The sequence below is a fragment of the Danio rerio genome, chromosome 6, assembly GCF_052040795.2.
Source record: "Danio rerio strain M-AB ecotype USA chromosome 6, GRCz13ab, whole genome shotgun sequence".
Lineage (NCBI taxonomy): Eukaryota > Metazoa > Chordata > Actinopteri > Cypriniformes > Danionidae > Danio > Danio rerio.
The window spans coordinates 39,520,063-39,541,784 of record NC_141026.1 but is presented as its reverse complement, the minus strand read 5'-3'; the positions used below and the strand labels follow the sequence as shown (position 1 = coordinate 39,541,784).

At 35.0% G+C, this 21,722-nt stretch overlaps 2 protein-coding genes across 4 annotated transcripts in view; one reads left to right on the top strand and one right to left on the bottom strand.

The window, feature by feature from the left end:
• LOC147836428 (uncharacterized) overlaps window positions 1-19,995 on the bottom strand; it is a 719,152-nt gene extending 699,157 nt beyond the window's left edge. Inside the window, exon 1 of the mRNA XM_087257612.1 lies at window positions 17,742-19,995. The gene's annotated coding sequence lies outside the window, so the exon portion shown is untranslated. The remainder of the gene's footprint in view (window positions 1-17,741) is intronic.
• The window catches only part of cthl (cystathionase (cystathionine gamma-lyase), like), a 62,731-nt gene extending 41,770 nt beyond the window's left edge, over window positions 1-20,961 (top strand). Inside the window, exons 12-15 of one of the 3 annotated variants that reach the window (XM_087255425.1) lie at window positions 16,178-16,348; window positions 17,071-17,111; window positions 18,262-18,330; window positions 18,429-20,961. In XM_087255425.1, coding sequence (XP_087111551.1) covers window positions 16,178-16,348; window positions 17,071-17,109 — 210 coding nt within the window. In that variant the 3' untranslated portion in view covers window positions 17,110-17,111; window positions 18,262-18,330; window positions 18,429-20,961. The remainder of the gene's footprint in view (window positions 1-16,177; window positions 16,349-17,070; window positions 17,112-18,261; window positions 18,331-18,428) is intronic. The other 2 variants (XM_087255426.1, XM_087255430.1) reach the window with 2 other exon arrangements.
• Window positions 20,962-21,722: the final 761 nt, after the last annotated feature.

Below are 21,722 nucleotides of genomic sequence, written 5' to 3'. Positions count from 1 at the left end.
CAAACGCACCATCAAAATAAAGTGTGACCAAATTTAGAGATATTTTCTCTAAAATTAGGCTTTTTTACAGTGTGTCAGACAAAACGAAATTAGTTATTAGAAATTATTAATTAAAACGATTATGTTATGAAATATGTTGAAAAAAAATCTCTCCGTTAAACAGCAACGGATAAATATTTGAAAAAGATTTCAAATTTACCAGGTGGGTTAAAAAATTAGACTTTAACTTTATGTATGCATATTTTAACCATTCCCTTTTCATCTTTTATTATAAGCAAGTGCCGCTAGCTAAACTGCATAGTAATATGTGAGCACACTGGCTACAATATCAATATCACTTTTTTCTCACCACTAAATTCGAGTGCTGACTGTTTACTACAGGTGAAAAAAGAGAATACACAGAAAGAGAGAGATTACATAACATATTTACAATGTTCCTTTTATGCGACCACATAAATATTAATGATGAGCATTCATTTAATTTTCCACTAAGAGATTAGCTTCAGGGAAGTTGAACTTATAATCAGTCAATAGCTCAGTTTTGAGGCCATGCGGTAATTCAACCATTACTTAGAAATATATTTTTTCATACTGTAATTCAATAATACTGTAATTTAAGTGTCATTCAAGTGTAACACATCTCATGAAATGCTTACATGATAGCATCTTTCTCTTTCATATTTCATGTCAAAATGATGAATCACATCAGGTTTCTCATTGCCCTTGACATCAAACCTGAGATGGTGCTTGAATGATAAAATATTGAATTGTTGTCTATTTCTATTTATGAAAAGATATCATCTGACTTCAAATTAGACTGGAATCAAATTAGACTACTTTTATATTAAAAATTGTGTTTTTATGTAAAATTCAATCACTCTGCATTCACTCTCATTCTAAAAAACAGCTCCGTTCACTTTTGAAAGTGAGCCACATTACAACAGTGCAAGCAGATCATCATAGTGAGTAAATATTAAGTTTTAAGTAAGTTATTCCTTTAAATGTCATAGCGTTTTACCAAGGTTGCTTCTTATAGTGGATTTTGAGATTGCTGCAGTTGATATTCCAGCAATTTCGCTGTTTGTTTCCAGCTCAGGGCACTGTAAAGTAATTGACTAACAGCTAATGGCATTTCTCTGAGACCTTTGTCACATCTTAAACCTGACATTGAGATTGACACACAGGCTTAAGTATGATTGTCTGGTGAAGTGATCCAGAAAATCCATCCAATTAATGCTCCGTAGTCTCAAGCTTTTTGTGCACGTTTACAATGCGGGCAACAGCATGTAGATCACACTGTAAAAAAGATATTATGTTGATAAACAGGTTCTGTATTTTATAATATTTTTTTTTTCTTTTCATTTATGGATATGAACTGCATTATGGGACTTTTCATGTTGAACATTCAACTGTTTTATTTTATTTTTTTCAGATTGTCCTTTTAGAAACAATATATTATGACTCCCAGTCCAATTTCGGATTCAATACATGTTATTGTTATTTGTTTTTTAAGGTTTGAATGGTCTGGCACCTACAGTACATACATCTTCACTGGCATACTTCATGAGGCCAGTTATTGTTCCCAAATCACAGTTTAAATCAAAAGGAGACAGGGCTTTTTCTGTCACATTCCCTATGTGGAATGGTCTACCTTTACTGCTTCTCCCTTGGTGCTCATTTAATGAAATCACATTCTGTCACTTGCTTTTAATAGTATTTAATACATTTTGATTTGTTTTATATATCTTGTTCATACATATATTTGTATAAATTTAGTTTGATAGCTGTTTTGTAAAACACTTTGGTCTTCATCTGTTATTTTAAAATTTGCTCTATAAATAAAACAATCAATCAATCAATCAATCAATCAATCAAACAAACAAACAAACAAACAAACAAACAAACAAACAAACAAACAAACAAACAAACAAACAATATATTATGTAAGAATGAATATAGAGAGAATTATGTCTGTAAAATAACAGAACTGGCAGTTTATTACCAGGTATTTGTATTGTTATTTTTAAAACCAAACTAGACAATTCTATCACTTCAAACTTTTAAAAAGGTCAATAAAAGTAAAATGTCTACATGAAAAGTTATTAGAGGAAGTAACTGAGAAGTCCCATAAGGCATTTCAAAAGCATAAATCTATTAAAAAAATAAAACAATAACTCATTAACGACAAAATATGTAAAACTGTTAAATTCTGAATGTTTTTACTGTGCAGAATTGATTATAAAAATATTCACTTTCAATTGCTACTGTTTAAACAAATGGACTTTTGTACTCTTACCAGTGTGACGTTGAAGTGATTAGTGATTGTGGTTTACGCTTTGAACCAAACTCATTTGTCAAATCTTAATTATTGGACAGAAATGCTAAATGAGCCACAAAACCAGTGGGGGCAGGTTCAAACAGTGATTAAGTATAAACTCCTCAGATGACATAGGCCTGCAATGCATATACTCCCCAAACCACAAAAACCCTCACCACAGAGGAAACACTCTGGAAAGAACAGGTTTGATCCATTTCATACTGTATATAGTACCAATCATGGCAATTCGTAACTTTTAGATTTAGTAATTCATACGATCTAATTTATATGATCTCATTTGTATAATTTGCTTATGCCCCAATGACGGTTGGGTTTAGAGGTGGGATTGGCTACTTTTTAAAATCATACATTTTCTTATGACTGAACACTAGCCACTTAACTGACAAAACCTAAAACATTTACATTTCCTCGTGAGATTAGGCTGATAGTAAACACCCCAGGGATATACGTACATGCAGGTCTTGACAATTCAAGAGTACTTTTGTATTTAAAAATGCTGTTCTCAGTCCTCTTCTTTGATAATCATTCTTTATGTGAACAAAAAATGTCAAAAGCAGCTGATCTAGCATATGTAGCATGTTTGTAATGTGAAATACTGAATGTGAAACAAAATGTTGACCTACTTGTTGAATGCTTAATTTATATGTCTTCCTCTCTCCCAGAAAAAAAAAAGCTTTCAGTCATGTTTTTTCATCTCCAGACAAGAATAATTTTAAAATAATATTGTTCTGATGTAAGACATAGAGTTCTCTAAAATGTCAATACATTCTGTAGCATTAAATAAACAGGTTTAAAAATTGAATAGCACATCATTCAATTATTGACTGACTCTCCTCTGTCTTTTGAATCAGCACAACTATCTTAATTCTTTGGAAGAAAAAAGGTCTGTTGAGCATGAGGGTGCAATGCTGGCAGAATTTGAAATCATCCCGAAATGGATTTAAAAATGAAAGAGTGTTTAATCTTTGATTTGTATCTTAATGAATGAAGTGAATAGTTTCTCTCTCTGTGTGTTTATTAAAGGCCATAGATTTTTTTTTATTCGATTTGAAAAGAATTTGAAATTGTTCAATGGTAAATTTGCTTGTGAACATTCCAGTATATTCATGCAATATTAGCTTGATATGAGCTTCATACATATGGAGTTGCATGTTAAAATGATGTTTTGTCAAAATGTTTTCCACTTACATGACTATTCAGTGAAGTTTAGATTAATGTAGATATGCCATTAGTAATGAGCATAAAACAAAAATAAGAGTTTTTTTTGTTTTTGCAAACTAAGAATTTCTGCACTCCAACAAACTTACATTATGTTTATAGTACTTCACACAATATCACTTTAAAGCCAGCAGATTTACAATATTGAACATAAAAACTATGATGTAATTCAGTGTTAGTCAGAATTACACATTCAAACTATAAAGCAGCTCTGCAGTGTGTTCATATTTTTACTTTTGACATTTTTTAAAAGTAAAACCATGGTTCATTTTTTGTAGGGGTAAACTCTGCCTGTGTTCACAATTTTTTCTCAAGCCCCAGTTGGCCATATTTCCCCGCATTAATCTAAGTTAGATACTGTATGTATTTGCACTCACATGGAAAAATGATCTTATTTTGTTACATCACAACATCGTTTTTGGTAACTTTAAAATGAGCCTTACTGAACTTAAAGGCAGGGTACAGGTGATTTGGTTCAAAAATCCTTTTTTATAATGCTCAATGTCTCTTCACACCTTGATAGCACTTATTTTATTAAATGCACTCGTATGTTTTTATATCATCTGTGGAAGGTGTATGACCAAAAAACCCACACAAACATGGTACCTGTATATCATCAGCATGTCACCACGTTACAGATGTACCTATTACTATGTAATTTGTACTACAAAGTTTGCTCACCGTAAATAAGGCGTAGTGGTCTGACTCTCGTCTTGTCTCTTTATCCTCTGGTCTGTCTGCAACCTTTATTTTTATTATAGGAGGTGTGTTTTTTTTTTGGAGGAGACAGTGATTATTTAGGGTTGGGAGGACCTTTGGCTTTCAAAATTAGCTTGCTATTGTTAGACTATCCAAAATCACCTACACTACTGTATCTTCAAATCACTAAAAATGGCACAGTAGAAGGAATGTTTACATACTTGTAATGTAAAGAATCTATAATCTCTTGACACTTTTTTTATGTTAAACCTCAAAACCGTAAGATGTTTCATTATAAAATGAATAAGCATTATAAGACCAGCATCTAAGATAAAGAGCCTGCGAAATTCATTCTGACATTCTGCAGAGATGAAGATTTTCTCTTGAGAGCAATGCTTCAGTTTGAGTTTGACAAGACAACTACTCTTGACTCTTAAAACAACTGGCTGTGAATACTAATCTTATTTAAACATCAGGTCTTCGACAGATCTGAATGAGACAGAAGACAAACGTAGGAAACAAAAAACTTATTGTGTCTAGATATCACTCTAATAATAAACCACTCTGAGGGTTATAAACAGACGACAGTGTGTGTTAGCAGAGACAGAGTTTTCTGTCAGAGAAAGTTTTGTCATCCAAATATGGTAACAGTCAAGGCGTTAAATAACCGCATTGTTTCTCTTTTCATCATAATTGTTCTCCAAAATTCTACAATATATACAGATAAAATGTCATATATTAAGCTTATATAAACACTGCAATCGACTGCTTGAGCGCAAGAATAAACACAGATTATCAAGCTGTCATAAAGTTATTTCAAGATGATTTCTCTAAGGCTACATAAGAGTACATTATCTTCCACCGAGAGACCCTTGGAAGTGAGGCTGTGTCTCGAATCGAGCTTATGTCTCTCTATTTAGATCTCAATAGATTAATTTGCGCTGAATGTCCGAATGAATTATTTATGAAGTCAGCAAACTACATCTAAACAGCTCGATAGTACACAGCATGAGAGGCTCGCTGCAGTCCTTCATCAAACCGAACTACTGTTCCCTTAATTTTGATTACATTTGATTCTATTATGGTCAGGTTATATTTTCTGCATAATGCACATGAACCATTTCTGACACAAGGCATTCAGTCTATGATTTTATAAGTCTATGATTTTATAAGAAATTAATTGAAAATTATTTCATGTACTTACTCTCATGTTGTTCTAAACCCACGATGTGTTCATTTAACTAGCACACATGAAGATATATATGTTTTCTTGAATTAAGTTTGAAAGATTTCGGTCATTGTTTAAACAGCTCTGTTCACCCGGAGCTCTGATGCTTTAAAACATTCTTAATAAGATAAAAAATAAACAACATAGGCTTTCTAAAAATGCTCCTCCTCTTCGCGCTCGCCAGCTGACGGCTCAACTCCGTGTGGAGGGCTTTCCCGCTGCAACCAGTTTGTCCGCTTAGCTCGCAGCGTTACGTTGGCAGAGCGGAGGCCCGGAGGAGGAGGAGCCGGCCACGGGGACGACCGGGATCGAGCCTGGGGAAGAGCAGTTCCAGAAATCAGGTAAGATGAAAAACAGAATCCAAAAAATAAGGGTGAGAACGCGGCGAGATCTGAAAACGCAGTCAAAATCGCTTGGGTTTAGGGAAGGAGGAAGAGGAGGGTGGCCGGCCGCCCGGTCGATCGTTCAGTCGTTCAACCAGTCAGTCGGACGGACGGTCGCTCCACAGCGGCTTCCGGCTTTTTTTACGCGAGAACAGCGCGGGCGTGAACGGCGCGTGCTCCCGAGAGGCGTTCGAGACGCAAAAAAGCACGCACAGCGGCCTCTCACGGATTCGCGAAAACAAAAACTGCTCGAATACGTACCTCCCGGGACGTATTTCGCGGTCTGCAAAAACGTCCACGGGGCTACATTTCCACAATGAGCTTGGGTTGAAATCAAATGCTAAAAATTAAATAAACAAGTAAATAACAGAGTGAGAATGTGGTAAAATCTGAAAACGTGGTAAAAATCAGGCGAGGGCTTTTCTTTTTCTGGATTGCTTTTTTAAAACACTGTGGTTGGGTCTAGGGAAGTGGGTGGGCGGGTCAAACGGCACTTTTGAACACACTATTGGTTTGGTTTAGGGAAGGAAGAGGGTAGGTCAATCGATCAGTCAGTCAGTCTTTGGTGGTAAATCCTCTGGTGGATTTACACAAGAACAGCAGGCGTGAATAGGACTGAAAAAGCAGACACAATGGACTCTGGTGGATTCACGAAAACAAAAAATGCAAAAAAAACATAGCTCCTGGGACGTATTTTGCATTCTCCAGAAATGTTTATAGGGGTCCGTAATCAGAATGAGCCTTAACTGAAAATAAAATGAGACCTCATGTTTTATTTTTAATAATAATAATGATTTAGATTTTTGATATCTTTAAATCACATGTGAAATTAAATAAATTGTAATGTTAAAACCATGTGATTACATATATAATTACTATTTTGTCCCATTCCAAAACCCACAAATACCTCACCATAATCTCACCTGTGTAACCCAACACATTAGCATCATCAGTGTTAGAAAAGTGGGATCAACTTAAATTTACAGTTTAACAGTGTAACAGTTGTATACTATATGTCTTTTCATACCAAATGTTATATGTTTCTAGTGCATCTGACCAGTGAATCCAGCTCATGTAATCAATCTAATTCAACAACATATAATGATTGCCGTTAGTGTAGTAGTGGAAATCTACTACAGCATTTGAAAAGGAGGCAACACAAAGACTTTGAAACTAGCACTGGATATCTGAGGTACTTTTATTTTTATACTTTGGTTTGACAGCCTGGCTTGCATAACTCCCATGTATTTTTATCATTTTTCCAACAGTATAACCAGTTGTTTCCAGAATAGTCATTGTCTTTAAATAAACATTGAAAAAAAAAGGCTTAACATCAAGCAATTGGCTTTGCCAAAATGTCATTTGTACTGTAAAAGGCATTGGGCAAATTGGAGGATTCCATTTGTAGCTTTAAATTGGGCAAGATTTCTGCTCTGAACATTTTCTTTTCACTTTGACAAAGTGGCTTTCATTGACAAATGTATCTATTTGACACAATATAAATTTACTGTAATGTATAAATTACATTACTTGAAACATGTAACGCACTCCCGCTAACTTTATTTTGCACATTTCTTTCATAGAGTGTAGTAAACATAAGAAAATAATGACCAAATTCTAATTTTGAGGTGAACAAACCCTTTAAGAAATTGAAAGAGGCGCACTGAATACTCACACTGACAGCTACATATGACTATTTATCTGATCAGCCTGTGAATAGCACTCTTGCTGCACTCAAGTTCAACAAAACCCCGGCCATCTGGTGCATTCCTGGCCCATACCGCGGCAGCGTTACTATAAATTATTCTATGATGCTTTCTGATGCATTTGAGGCCACGGATGGAAGATCCTGAAGGTCTCCTTAAGCACTAATTTATTTACGCAGGGCCCTGAGCTCCTGGAAACATCAGCTCCATCTGTCTCTAGAGCCGCAGAGGAAGTCTAATCGTTCACTGGGTTTTGTAAAATGCAGATATGAGTGCGTGACAGCAAACAACTGGCCTGTATAATCAGCAATTAACAAACCATATGGTATTTTTAAACGTCTTAAGTGACTGTAATTGTGACAATATTTATATATAATGTAGTTAATAGCTAATGACACAAAACCCCTGCCAGTTCCTCCAGTGTGCATGTTTAGTATGCAGTTGATTTCTGCCTCTTGGATGTAAATGACAATACTCTACCTTGATTATAGTCATTTTGAGATCCTGCCAAGGTCTGATGGAGCTCAGATTGGCCAGAAGGTCTTTCTTTAGACCCTGGAGGATCCAAGCCATCAGTCCTTTCCTTTGTAAGCTCTGAATTGTGGACATTTAGTTGCATGAGTTTAGACATCTAGGTGCTCATTTGGATTCCATTCACTTCTAAAGGTCTGTACAACAGACTTCTGTGGAGACGGTGTGCTTGACATCTGAAGAGATGTGCATTGCTTTTTTTCTGCTCTGTGTTGCATCATGCATAATTCTACCTATTAGTGTTACTTGGGTTATAATAAATAATGATTTTAGTTCAACTTCTGATCTTGATGCTTTGTTGCGTTGTGTGTGACATTACATTTGAAAAATGTCAGAGCAATTATTGATTGTTTCAGGTCTATAAACCAGGTCTGCAATTAAAACCTACTGTATGTACAAATACAATGGAGTCGAGAGATATTGTTGCCACATTTTAAGCTTTTATAAATATGCTTGATTTAAAAAAAAAAAATAATTTGGTGGTATTTCTTGATTTTCATGTATTTTACCCCAACATCTTGGGGACGTTGGATTTTGTTTAAAAATGAAAATCGGGTTGACGTTAGAACCCAACGTCAGGCCGATGTCAATGTCCAACGTCCAACCTAGAATCAACCTAAAATCAACCAAATATCAACATCTAATCATGTTACACTTTGACGTTGTGTGGACGTTAACACTATGACATCAATAAGACTTTGGACTTTGGTCGCTTTCCAACACAACCTAAAATCAACCAAATATCAACGAAATTTGATGTCATTAATGGACGTCAAAATAACGTCTTCTGTAGATGCTGTCTCGACAATAATTTTGGTCATCTGACGTCATGACTTAAATCTAACTTAATATTAACATCTTATGATGTTGTGTGCCTGCTAGGAATGACCTCTAAACTGAATTCGAACAAAGGTCTCTTGGGTATTTCATTAAAAACAATCAGGCTTTTAATATAGCATGACATCAATTTTAATACTCTGTAATACAAGGGTCTCAAATTGGTAGGGGGCAATATTAGTGACATACAGTTCTCAGGAGGGCCGTTATAACTTTCAAGCACAATAAAAAAGTGGAAACCTTATGTAATTGTTGCATTCAGACATTCTTCCCCAGAGTTTATGCAGTCAAAGCGCCTTCTTTTTGTTTATTATTGTGCATATTGAAGGGGTCGTTTTAATTGCTATGAAAATATTACAGTTTAATAACAGGCGTATTAATAATAATTATTATTCTGTCACAATCAAATGTTGCTTAACCAAAAAAGCAGATTGAGTAACTTTAGTGACTTTAATGGCAATTGTTCTTCTCAATATCCTTCTTTTTTTTGTAAACCCACAACAAAGAGGGGGAATATATTTAGTCAAATTTTACTAATGCACATTTTTGACACAAATTGCATATGCAAAATGCATATGAGGAAAATCTATTAAATGAGATGAGAACATTTGAATTGAATATTAGCAAAATGATCATATTTACAGCATCACCATAACACGTAAGCCATGAAAATATGTTTGTACAACACAATACAGGTGGTAAAAAACTAATTATAATCAAATGACCCCTTAATATTTTCAAAAATAGAGCTTTAGTAAAAATAGAGCACTTTCGGATATACATTTCAACGTTTAAATTGCAGGCCAATACTACATGCAAATGGCCCGCGGTTTGAGACACCTGCTGTAATATGTTTAATTAAATCTATAATGGTAAAAACAAATAATAAACTGTTATGCTGAATGATAGTTTTGCAGTCTGGAACATGTATATATATATTCATATATATATATGTATGTATATATATATAACATTTTTTTTTTTAATTTTATCTTTTTTTTATTTTACAAAAGTAAACCCCCTAATGTAAACGTCATTCCATACAGTCTATAAAATGAGACACGTCATCTTTGACCTATGGACCGATCCATTTAGATCCAGATCTTGCTTATATTAGATTCATGGATCTTTTCTTTCGAGCTGAAATTCACATATGGACCCTAAATTGATTTTGAACAGATCTGACAAACTAATTAAATAGCTAGGGCTGGTTCATTGTTCTGCTTCTGTGTTGACATACAAAAAGACCATGATGCTGGTTACCACATGATATATAGATACATGATGCTGTGCACACGCATTTTATTTTTAATACTGAAACATATTGAATAAAAAAAATCAATCCAGATAATAACAGACACTCTTCATTCCAATCAAAACACAGTATGTACACTGATATGTGATGTCTTGTGTTTTGATTTGTTGTAGATATGTTGACTGATTTGTATTTCTGTTATCCTCAAGGAGCTGCCACATCTGAGAATTATATATGCATAGTAAATATTACTATTTTCATATTAAGCAATACACTTGTTATTCTTATTTGATCAATAATATAATATAATATAATATAATATAATATAATATAATATAATATAATATAATATAATATAATATAATATAATATAATTTTAGGTTTAGACGTTTAATCCTAAAGTATTTTTCATTGCAAATCTCAACTTGAATAAAAAAGCTGCTTACTGAACCAACATCTTGCTTTTTTTTCCAAGAGCGGATTGTATTTCACATCTTTGTTTATGCACCATTGCAGCTCCATATTGCAGGGCCGCTCTAGTAATGCACTTGCATTTATCATTCAGACAAACTGGCATGAATCAAAGTTACACATTAATGAAAAATCCACTGGTTAAATTAACTATTAATAATTTATTCATGGTTCCTACACACACTTTATTCTGTGACTTTAATGTCTTCTTATAGTTTTTTTTTTAAATTAAGATTGCAAGTACGCCAGTGCATATATCAACAGTGTGTATTCTACAGGTGGAACAAGCTGTTTTTTTACACTTTCAAAGCACAGAGTCAGCCTTCAGAGCAGGATACCTTTTTTCCAGCAAAGAAACCATAGCAACAGAAGGACATCTGGTTATTTCTGAAGCACTATAGTGGTCACTGGAAACAAACGAATGAATAAATGAAAGATTTTAACCAAACAAATTAAGAGCCAGAAGATTGCACTGGTGTTCACTTATGTTGTTTTTCTCAAAACATGCTTTTTATTTATGCCGTGTTTATTATTTTTACTTATTAGATTAATTTTTTTAGAACTTGTTTGTTTTGAGCGCATCTCTCTATGGACCTTCAGTGTATCTGTTAAATAAATAATATGACCTCAGTGACAGTAAATGGAGGTTTTGAGAAAATTCATCTGCCATGGTCAGTCATAAATTAAGGATGTATAATTTAAAGGGTCTGACATTTGAAAGTAGGAATATACTAATTTAGAGCCTTATAAAGTTTACGAGCATTTCATTCATCTTGATGGATAAACTGATGAGATGAAGCAATATATAGGTGGAGTGAAAATCACTGATCATCTCCATACATGGCCACACATTAAAGTTTAGATTAAATTTGGTTAAATTAAACGATTAACAAATGATAAATTCATTGAAAATGAGTGCCCAGGACTACATTTTTGAGAAACCTACATTTTGAGAATTACCCTTACTTGCAGTTTTTATTTTCACAAATCCCCTAGAGGGCACCGTATACATTTTTGCCAATTTTAAAAATTTTACTGGCATATGTTTTCTCATATGTGCCATTTCACATGGATCCATTAGAGTCCACTGTATACAATTCTAAACTTACTAACCTCCTTCTTGTGCGTATTTGTGAGAGACAATAATACAATATATGTTTGCCTGATATCAACTGACCCACACACCCTTTCCCTGAACCCAACCAATAGTGTTTTCAAAAGGAAACCAGAATAGAAAAGCCATTGTGACCATGTGCTTCTACTGTGACCACACTGCAAATTTGGGGATCTTTTGTTTTTTTTTTTCTAGTTTCTGGAACCATCATTTGTCAGACTTAAACCCTAGTCTGCTCCGCTCCATCTCCTAAGTCTAGCGTCGTGTACTGCAGTGCTTCCCACACATAGACTGTACTTGGGTGAGCCGCCCAGGTTTAACGGCCACCCAAGTAAATTTAGTGACACATTCTTTTTAATATTATTAGATTTTTTTTTACAGTTTTTTTGTGTATCCGCCCGATATAACGAAATAACCGTCAGCGATTAAGTAGTGAAAAATCTCTCCTTTACCATTTTCAAACTGCTTGTTTTGTGTGCGCAAAAACTGACAACACTCCCACAGGCAGTCTCACGTGCTCTGCAGAATTACAGAGACCTGCACCTTTTTGCATCCGGCCGGGGTTTCGCTATCTATCAAAAAGTCTTGACGAGGATTTAGTTGTGCTTTGCTTTTCTAAGCTGTCATTAATTTTATCAGCACATCCGCGAGAGTGAGAAAGATATTAAATAATAGATTCTTTAATCTAAACGACTCAGAAAAACTTTCCACTCTGAGAGGAAGATATTACATCTAAATTGGCTGCAGAATGTTTGTACACCATTAGAAATGTGTAATCAACTCATTTGTCGTATTTAAATAATTAACACATTTTATTCTTGTAATTTAGATATTGATATTGTCTTTAGATATAAAGATATTGTCTGTTTTTATTTCATTTTCCTTCAATTATTACTTATTTTCTGTATATTTTATTAATGTAATATGTATCATATTTTATGTATTCATATTTTTTTTTATATATTTCATATTTTGTACATCTGAAATGCTATGGCGATATTGTACAAAATGGCATGCCAGTAAAGCAACCTGAACTTGAATGAGAGATATATAAGAGAGAAGGAGTTTTGACTTGTCAGTGGGTGCACATGACTCCATGAATAGCATAAAAAAAAGAAATAGTGGATTTTTGTACATTTAATTTAACAGTGTTTTTTTTAACCCATTGAAAAGAAAATGTTTAAAACAGATAATTGTAGAAACAGTGTTAAAAATTATATTATGTTTTGTTTGTGGCATATAATTACCTGTTTATGTGCTATTGGTAAAATATATGTTTCAATCCAGCTACCACCGCAGTCCCAATTAAACCAAACAAGCTGTCCATACAGAGGTAAGCAGTCAGCCGTAGTAGTATTCGTTTTAAACATAAAATACAGCCATATGCACCTGCGAGCACATATTGTCAAAAATGTACACCAAAGGCACATTTTCCAGAAGAGCCTGTGTTGCAAGTTTTCATACTCAGCATTTTGGTTGATGGCACTATTTTAGCACAAGGTTGAGGAGCTGTCATACACTTGGTGCCATGCTAGCTCTTTCCACACTCTCCTTACCTCAGGGTTTTGTAGATGGTCTGCTGCCTTTAACCTCACACTCAAGCAGATCTGTTCCCCCCTAATGAAGCGCTCAGTTTTTCTGCTTTCTCACATTGTACGTACAGCAATAGTATCTGGCTGCAGACTTGCACTTGCAGTCCCAGACATGCAATGTTAGACACATTCACTTAATAGACTTAGTGATGTCACTGTGAGGAGTAGGGGGTACATAGCCTGCAGTCTCAGCTTGCATGTGCACCTGATCTGCAGCCAGATTGATAAGTGATACTACCTCGCAATGTTTGTATATAGGACAGATCGGTACTGACTACATGTCAACAAATTCTCATTAGAAAATTGGAGTTAGGGTTAATCTTGGTAGTCTCTTAGTAAGGAGAATGTCTGTTGGTGGAGCAGTGTCAGCAGATATTAACAGACACTCTACTAATACTTTAATGGGAATTAGTTGGCATGTGTAACTTATAATCAACACAATATGCTAAAGCAACCATTAAAATAAAGTGATACTCGACCCTTTTAAACCACGGACTGTTTTCCTGTCCTTAAAATAGCAAAAAGTGGATTCAGACATCCCCTAAGTGCACCTGAGTTGAGTGATTTAGACCATGCACTTGACTGTTAAAATAGAGCCAAACGTTAATGCAGATTTGTGCAAATAATTTAAACATTAAGCACACTACAAGTTGTCTTGGCATAGTAGAGAGTGGTAATTATCAATTTTTAACATGCTCTTAAAATAGCATTTTTTTTGATTGTTTGTTTTGTCAAGATGAGAGTGGTGGCAGTTGTCCAATGAAGTAAATAGAATCATTACATCTGCTCAGTCTGGCACACTGACAGCACTCAGGCATTTGCCAGGTGTTGATAAACTGGCCTCTAGAGGTGCTGTGAAGTTGTTCAGGAAACACCTCCTTGTCTCAGGAAACAGTAGACACTCCTTACTGCATAAGCAGATGGAGAAGCTTGAATGTGACACATTGCACAACATCTTATAAACTCATGTTTTTAAATCAAATCCTAGTTATTACACACTTGGCATGCTTTTACAATTATTATGTTTACTTTCATCTAAACACACTTTTTTCATTCGGAAAAGGGTTTTAATTAAATTCTGCTTCGACATCAGTATTCAATACAGCAGACAGCTGTGCAGCTGTGTTTCAGAGGTAGCAATTTCATACAATGCATTTGATGAGTTTTAGCAGTCATCACAAGGCTTTAAGTAAACAGACTGAACATCTTTTATATGCTCAGAGTGTGTTCACATTTAGCAGTTTGGTTTGATTGCAATGTACTCAAAAGCAGTTGATTCGAACGAGTGTGAATGCTGCAGTTTAAACCTTGATGCTTGCCAAAAAAGCAAACCAAGACCTCTGAAAGCAGTGAAGTCTTGTGCATTTGACTGAAAGGTTTACATTCTACACAAGCCAAAAATACAATATGAAATCACAAGATGTGACCAAAAAGTTCACACATGCTTTTTTCTGTGATTATTATAGCTCCAATTAGCCATCAGAAAAGTCTCCTTGCAGAAGATATTAAAGGGCACCTAGGTTAACCCTTTTTCAAATTTAATATAAGTCTTTTGCGTCTCTAGAATGTGTATGTAAAGTTTCAGCTCAAAACACCCATCAGATTTTTCATCATACCTTTTACTAGATCCTGTTCTATACATCTTTCCACCAGGGGGTCGTTTTGTTGTACTGCGCCTTTAAGGCAAGTCCTCCCTGCCTACTGTTTCTACGTGCCTGTCAGAGTGCCGTAAATCTCCTTCCTTTGGCTGCTTCAGACAACAGACAGACTTAAAGGAAGAAGGTCTCGCGCAGCGTTTGTGAGAAATACTACAGTTAGAACTTTACCAATGAGTATTTGTTATGCAGTTGCATTTTAGAGTGACACGCAATATCGTTACAAAGTTCACGCGCACACACACACACAGATACACACGCACACACACATCGCAGGAGACTCACACACACACACAGACAGACAGAGCGCGCTTAGCTTAGCACTGTTTTTGCACGCAAATGTGTCAAAATACAGGTATTATTATTACATGTTATTGTACAAAATAAACCTGATTTAACGTCCACAAACAGGGATTGAAGCGTCTTCTTTCATAATTGTTCTGACACGCGGCTGTGCTGATGAAGTAAAGCTGAAGTAAAATCGCAGTACTTTTTTACACACGTGCACTGTTTTAAAACATTTTAAACATGTGAAACTTACTCTTGATCACATTTGATGATGATTGATGATCCTAGCGAACTGAACAGACCTTTTATTCCCGTTTGCTTTGCGCATGTCTGGTTTTGTTGACATGATTATACACGTGGCTACGTGAAGCTGTCAGTCAATTCGGTGGGCGGGGGGACCGCACTCCTACGTCAAGTTGTGGTCGGTCTGAAAACTGCTCCAATTGGTCCACCGTTTTTATGTCGTTAAAATGAACAAAAAAAGCACTGGGTGTGTATATTTCACCCCAATATGACGGTCTATACACTATATATACACACATGTCTGTCCAAACAGCTTGAAAAGTAGATTTTTCACCATAGGTGCCCTTTAAATTGTGTGTGTGTGTGTTTGTGTGTCTATGTGTGTGCTATATTTTTTGGATTATCCTAAGGTGACCCAAGTCTAAACGTTTATTACAGGCCAGTTTAAGGTTTAATCTGTAAACCTAGTTTACAATCTAGTAACAGGTACAAGTCACTATTGAAATGAGTACTAATATCTACTGATACTTACATCTATTCATAGGTACTGATATCTACAAAAATAAATACATGATTGAATATAAATACATAAATACAACTATACATGATTTACTACTAGGGGCGATGCAGTGACGCAGTAGGTAGTGCTGTCGCCTCACAGCAAGATGGTCACTGGTTCGAGCCTCAACTGAGTCAGTTGGCATTTCTGTCTGGAGTTTGCATGTGGGTTTCTTCCGGCTGCTCCGGTTTTCCCCCAAAAGTCCAAAGACATGCGGTACAGGTGAATTGGGTAAGCTAAAATTGTCCGCAGTGTGTGTGTGAATGAGAGTGTATGGGTGTTTCCCAGTGATGCGTTGTGGCTGGAAGGGCATCTGCTGTGTAAAACATATGCTGAATAAGTTGGTTGTTCATTCCGCTGTGACGACCCCAGATTGATAAAGGGGCTAAGCCGAAAAGAAAATGAATGAATGAATGATTTACTACTAGTGTATAACATATATGTACTGATTGCAACTAGAATACATACTGGTTATAAGTAAAAAGTTTATATCAATCTCAATCTCCATAGAAGTCAATGGTAAAAACATACAATTCACTACTTGTAACAATATTATTACTACTGAAATCCCTACTGAAATAAAAGTTCTCGTATCTAATAAATGAGTGCCTGTTTGATTACTATACTCTAATAAATAAAAACAAGTTTATATATGAGTATCTTATGAATAATACTAAAATATAATACTATCATCTAACGAATACTTACTAGTTTTCAAGGAATAAGCACTAGTATCTAATTATAAATAGTATCTGACGAACAACTTATTAATACTAGTATCAATGAATTAGTATTACTAGTATCTGTTTAGCCACTTGCATCTAACAAATAAAAACAAGTTTCTAGTAATTAGCATCAGTATTGAATTTGGGGCAGCACGGTGGCTCAGTGATTAGTTGGCATTTCTGTGTGGAGTTTGCATGTTCTCCCTGTGTTCATGTGGTTTCCTCCAGGTGCTCCGGTTTCCCCCTCAGTCCAAAGACATGTGGTAAAGGTTAGTTGGGCAAGCTAACTTGCCTGTGTGTGTGTGTGTGTGTGTGTGTGTGTGTGTGTGTGTGTGTGTGTGTGTGCGTGCGTGTGCGTGTGTGTGTGCGCGTGTACGTGTATGTGTGCGTGTGTGTGTGTGTGTGTGTGTGTGTGTGTGTGCGTGTCTGAAAGAGTGTGTATAGGTTGGTGTATGGGTTGTGGCTGGAAGGGCATTCGCTGTGTAAAACATATGCTGGATAAGTTGGGCAACACCATGTGCTAGAAAATTAATAAACAAGATATAATATAATAGCAGTATCTAACAATCAATAACAGTTTAATTAATTAGAAATGTTGTATCTTTCAGTAATGTACAAGACTGTAAAACCTAACAGTGAAAATCACTAAATGAAATAAGTTAGTTTAACTTATAATTAAAAAAGGTACTTTAACTCAAAAAGAAAAAAAGAAAAAAAAAGAATTATGGTAACTCATAAACTGATTACATTAAGCAGAACTCAAATCAAATGAGTTATGATTGAATTTATAATATCTTTGTGTTAACTCTAATGCTAGAAGGAATACCAAATCATTTAAGTAGCTTAGTTGTTTGGACTTAATTTGTTTAAGTTAATCAAACGAATAGGCATTTGATAACTGAAGTTACTAATACTCTTAAAGTTTGATGATATAAACACATATGGTTTTAGGATGTTTTTACTAAAGTTAAATTATAGTAAAGCCATACTAAAACTATGGTAGTACGATAGTAAAACCATAGTAAAACCATGGTAAAACAATACTAAAACCATGGTAAAACGATAGTAAAATGATAGTAAAACCATAGTAAAACTATGGTAAAACCATAGTAAAACCACAGTTTTACTATAGTTTTACTATGGTTTTACTATAGTTTACTATAGTGAACTTTTTGTCTCAAAATTTAAATGGGTTGCTGCAATCGATTTCCTCAAACAGTTTGAGTTAACTTATTGGGTTTTATGGTGTAGTACCTAAAAAACAAGCTCTAGTAATTAATAATTAAGTTAGTATTGAATAACAAACACTAGCAGCTAAAAATTAGCATCAAACTATTAGCATGAAAATTGATACCATGGTTTTTAGATCACATGTTAAAGCGGCTTGCCATAAAATGTATCATTCTCTGTTTGTTCCAGACCAGACAAACCAAGTGAACCATACTTCAAGTGTGAACACGCGCCTTGATGCAATAGGCATCATTTAAGGTTAGGTGAACAACTGTCTGTTGCCTGTCAGATAAAATACCCAGTCAAGGTCTGTGAGGCCATGAGGTTAATGTCTCTGGATGGTGTTTCGGTCACAGGTCCTGCATGACAGCTACTTGGCCGGTGTCTGCGGTTAGTGAGCGAGAACGAGCTGCGGATGAACCCAAGAGCAATGTGACACCCGGGGACCATCTCACTGTGGTCACATGTCCGGAAAGCTCAGACAAAATGGGTTTTACAGTTCATTACTCCCTGCATTGCTCACCAGGTTGGAGCATCTGCTTGATTTAGCTGGTGAGTGATTGCTTTGCATGTACAGATCGGCTACTTTGGAGGCTTGAGGCTTCTTTTTCTGTGAAAAAAACAAGAGACAGAGAGGTGTGATTTGGGGAGATGGAGTAGAAAGGTTGCACCATGTTTAACATTATGTAAATTTAAAACGACACAGGAAGAGGAACAAAACATTTATTATATAAATTGAGTTTCTTACAGTGTGCTGGATTATTTATTTTGGAATGAGGATGGTGTAGGTTATAAATCAAGTGCAAAGCCATTAGACCCACCATTTCAGAAGATTGCCCTGTTCTTTAAAGGAAAACCTATTACATGCTTATGGAAAGGTGCACATCCCTCAAAAAAGCCCAGGAGGGCAAACCATCAAACTCTCTACTCTGAGAACATTTAAATTTATAAACATCTGGTGTGTATTAGGGAACAATTAAATAAAGGTGAAAATTTGCATTTGTGGATGGAAAGTGGGTTATGAGAATCAAGGGACTGAAATGTAATACAAAACTTGGAACTTGATGATTGTTTTGGGTTCCGCACGAATTAGGATGCTGGAAAACTACTCCAGGCGTTATTGAGTCTCTGTATTAAAAGAGTAAAAGAGTTCCAACTCTCCAGAGGGAGTAATGAGTTTGACTAATCTCAGATTGTCTTTTATTTTAGGCGTAATGCGGAGGTTAATTACTCGATGATATGTTTGCGTCTAAAAACAAAACAGCAAATAATCATTACTGCTGTGGTACACATGCAAACTTGATTTAAATAACAAAAATAATTTTCCTGTGAAGAGTTGGCATTTAGTCCATTGTTAAGTTAGATTGGGTAATTTTTTTTCCTCAACATGGGAAAGTGCTCCAATATACTATATATATTTTATTGCAGTGTATGATGTAGCTATTTCTGAAAGTAAATAAGGTAACACTTTTTTTTGATGGTCTATTTGAGTATTAGTAGACTGTCTGCTTAATTGCTGTTAATACTGCTCCTTCAACAGACATTTAACTGACTATAAGAAACTTTGCAAGTACATGTCAACCTACGCTAACTCTAAACCCAACCCTAACCCCAACAACACAGTCTACTTATAATCTAATGAGAATTAGCTGGCATGTAGAAGTAATGTAACTTAAATTAAACTGTTACATATTTTGAAAATCAAAGCATATGACGAATATACAGCATTTATCTTTATAGAAACACTTAAATCCTAACTGCTGAAATTATTGTAAGCAAATCTATCATCACTTTTGTAGCTACTGTGGAAAGGAAATGATGCAATCAGTGTCTAATATGACTTGACTCTGCACCCCTTTGTTAATTTTGTCACCATTGTTTTGAGTTTATTTTAAAAATTAAGCATTTATTTTAGTGTCATTTAAAAAAAAAATTTAACAAACATTTCTGTTATAATCACTAAAGTTATGAATAAACTCTGTGGTGTTTTCAGCATTGACTTAATGCATCTGATTGGCCATCATGTTCATATACTCAGTAGAAAGTTGTGCCATTGGTTATAATTCTGAGGCCTTAAAGAAAACACATGATTTGAAAACAGAACATTTCTGTCCTCTTACTTAAAATTTGTAGGGTATTATTTATTTATTTATTTATTATTTTGATTTGGACATCACAATTACGCTGGACAACCAAATGCATTTGTTTAAGTGTTTTAGCAGACTTGCTAGTTCTCAACACATGTCCATGGGAGCCTTGACATAAAATGAAAATAACATAGACACATATACCCTATTACAAGGATTAAAACACATTATAAACACATAAACATAATAATTCTTTAAATAAAAATTGGCATAAGGCAAAAGCAAAGGCGGCATGATCAAACAAACTAATAAACTATTTGTGCAAACGCTGCTGTTTTGATTGTAACCACTTTTTAAGAACACTCCTAAGATCAGTTAAATTACTTTAAGCAAATCATTCCACAATTTGAAAACAGACTGACCAAAACAGGTCTTACACATTGGAACAAGACAGTCAACATTAGCATTTGCTTGTGTGAATGGATTATATCACGATTAGATCAGAAAGCAGCATTGGCACATGATTATTTAAACATTTAAAAACCAATTTAAGATAATTCAATTTAATAAAACTGTCAAAACTAGTCTGACAATTTTGGTGGCATTTTTATCATTACTATCTAACCTATAGATATATACACTAGATATTGCATATGAACCCTAAGTATGCGTCCATAACGCTGCCATATTTGTACAGTGCTGCCAGGACAAAGGTCATTCAAGCGCACTAGCCAAGACTAAAGCAAATCTAAAGATGCTGGACTTTTGAGTTGCAAATGGGTTTAATAATGAGCAAACAAAGCATAAAGACAGAACATTTCATAGGTAAGATTTCGTTTTTATGATTTTTGCATGTTACGAACTTTTGTGCTAAACAAGTAACGTTATTGATGATAATACAGCACTGACCATGAGGCAAAGCAGCACCAACTTGCACTAAATACTAGGCTTATGGTAGTTTTGTTGAACAAAATCAGCAAACAATGTAAATTAAATATGACAACAAGACACTGTGGTGCCAGAAACTTATTATTATATTACTGTCGGCCAAGTTCTTATAAGTTCATTTTTGAAGTAACTTTAAAGGGTGCTTTATGCCTGCGCCTCAATGTTCATACTGTCCTCCCTAAATTGAGTATTACAAATGTTATATACCACTTAGATCATAAAGGAGGATATGCACATTGAGACGCAGGGATATCGATGGTTCACACGAGTCGTTCAACACAGGGATTCATTCACAAACAAATTGCTCCCTCTGTTAGCATAAGAAATGGACGAAGGAGAGTGTGTTTCAGGACATGGATTAGATACAATTTAACAGGGAGGGTGGATAATACATATCTATGCACACAAACAAATGCTCTTTGTCAGCAATGCCCATGCTGTCGCGTATCCATAAATGTAAAAAAATTATGTAAAATTTTAATTAAAAAAATGTGCATTCTGACCACCGGAAAAACTCCCGATTATAGATTTATGTATACTTGTTCACATATCTATGACTCTGGATGGCCAGTCCTCCACTACACCTTGGTCTCACATTCATTTAAAAGGAGTACC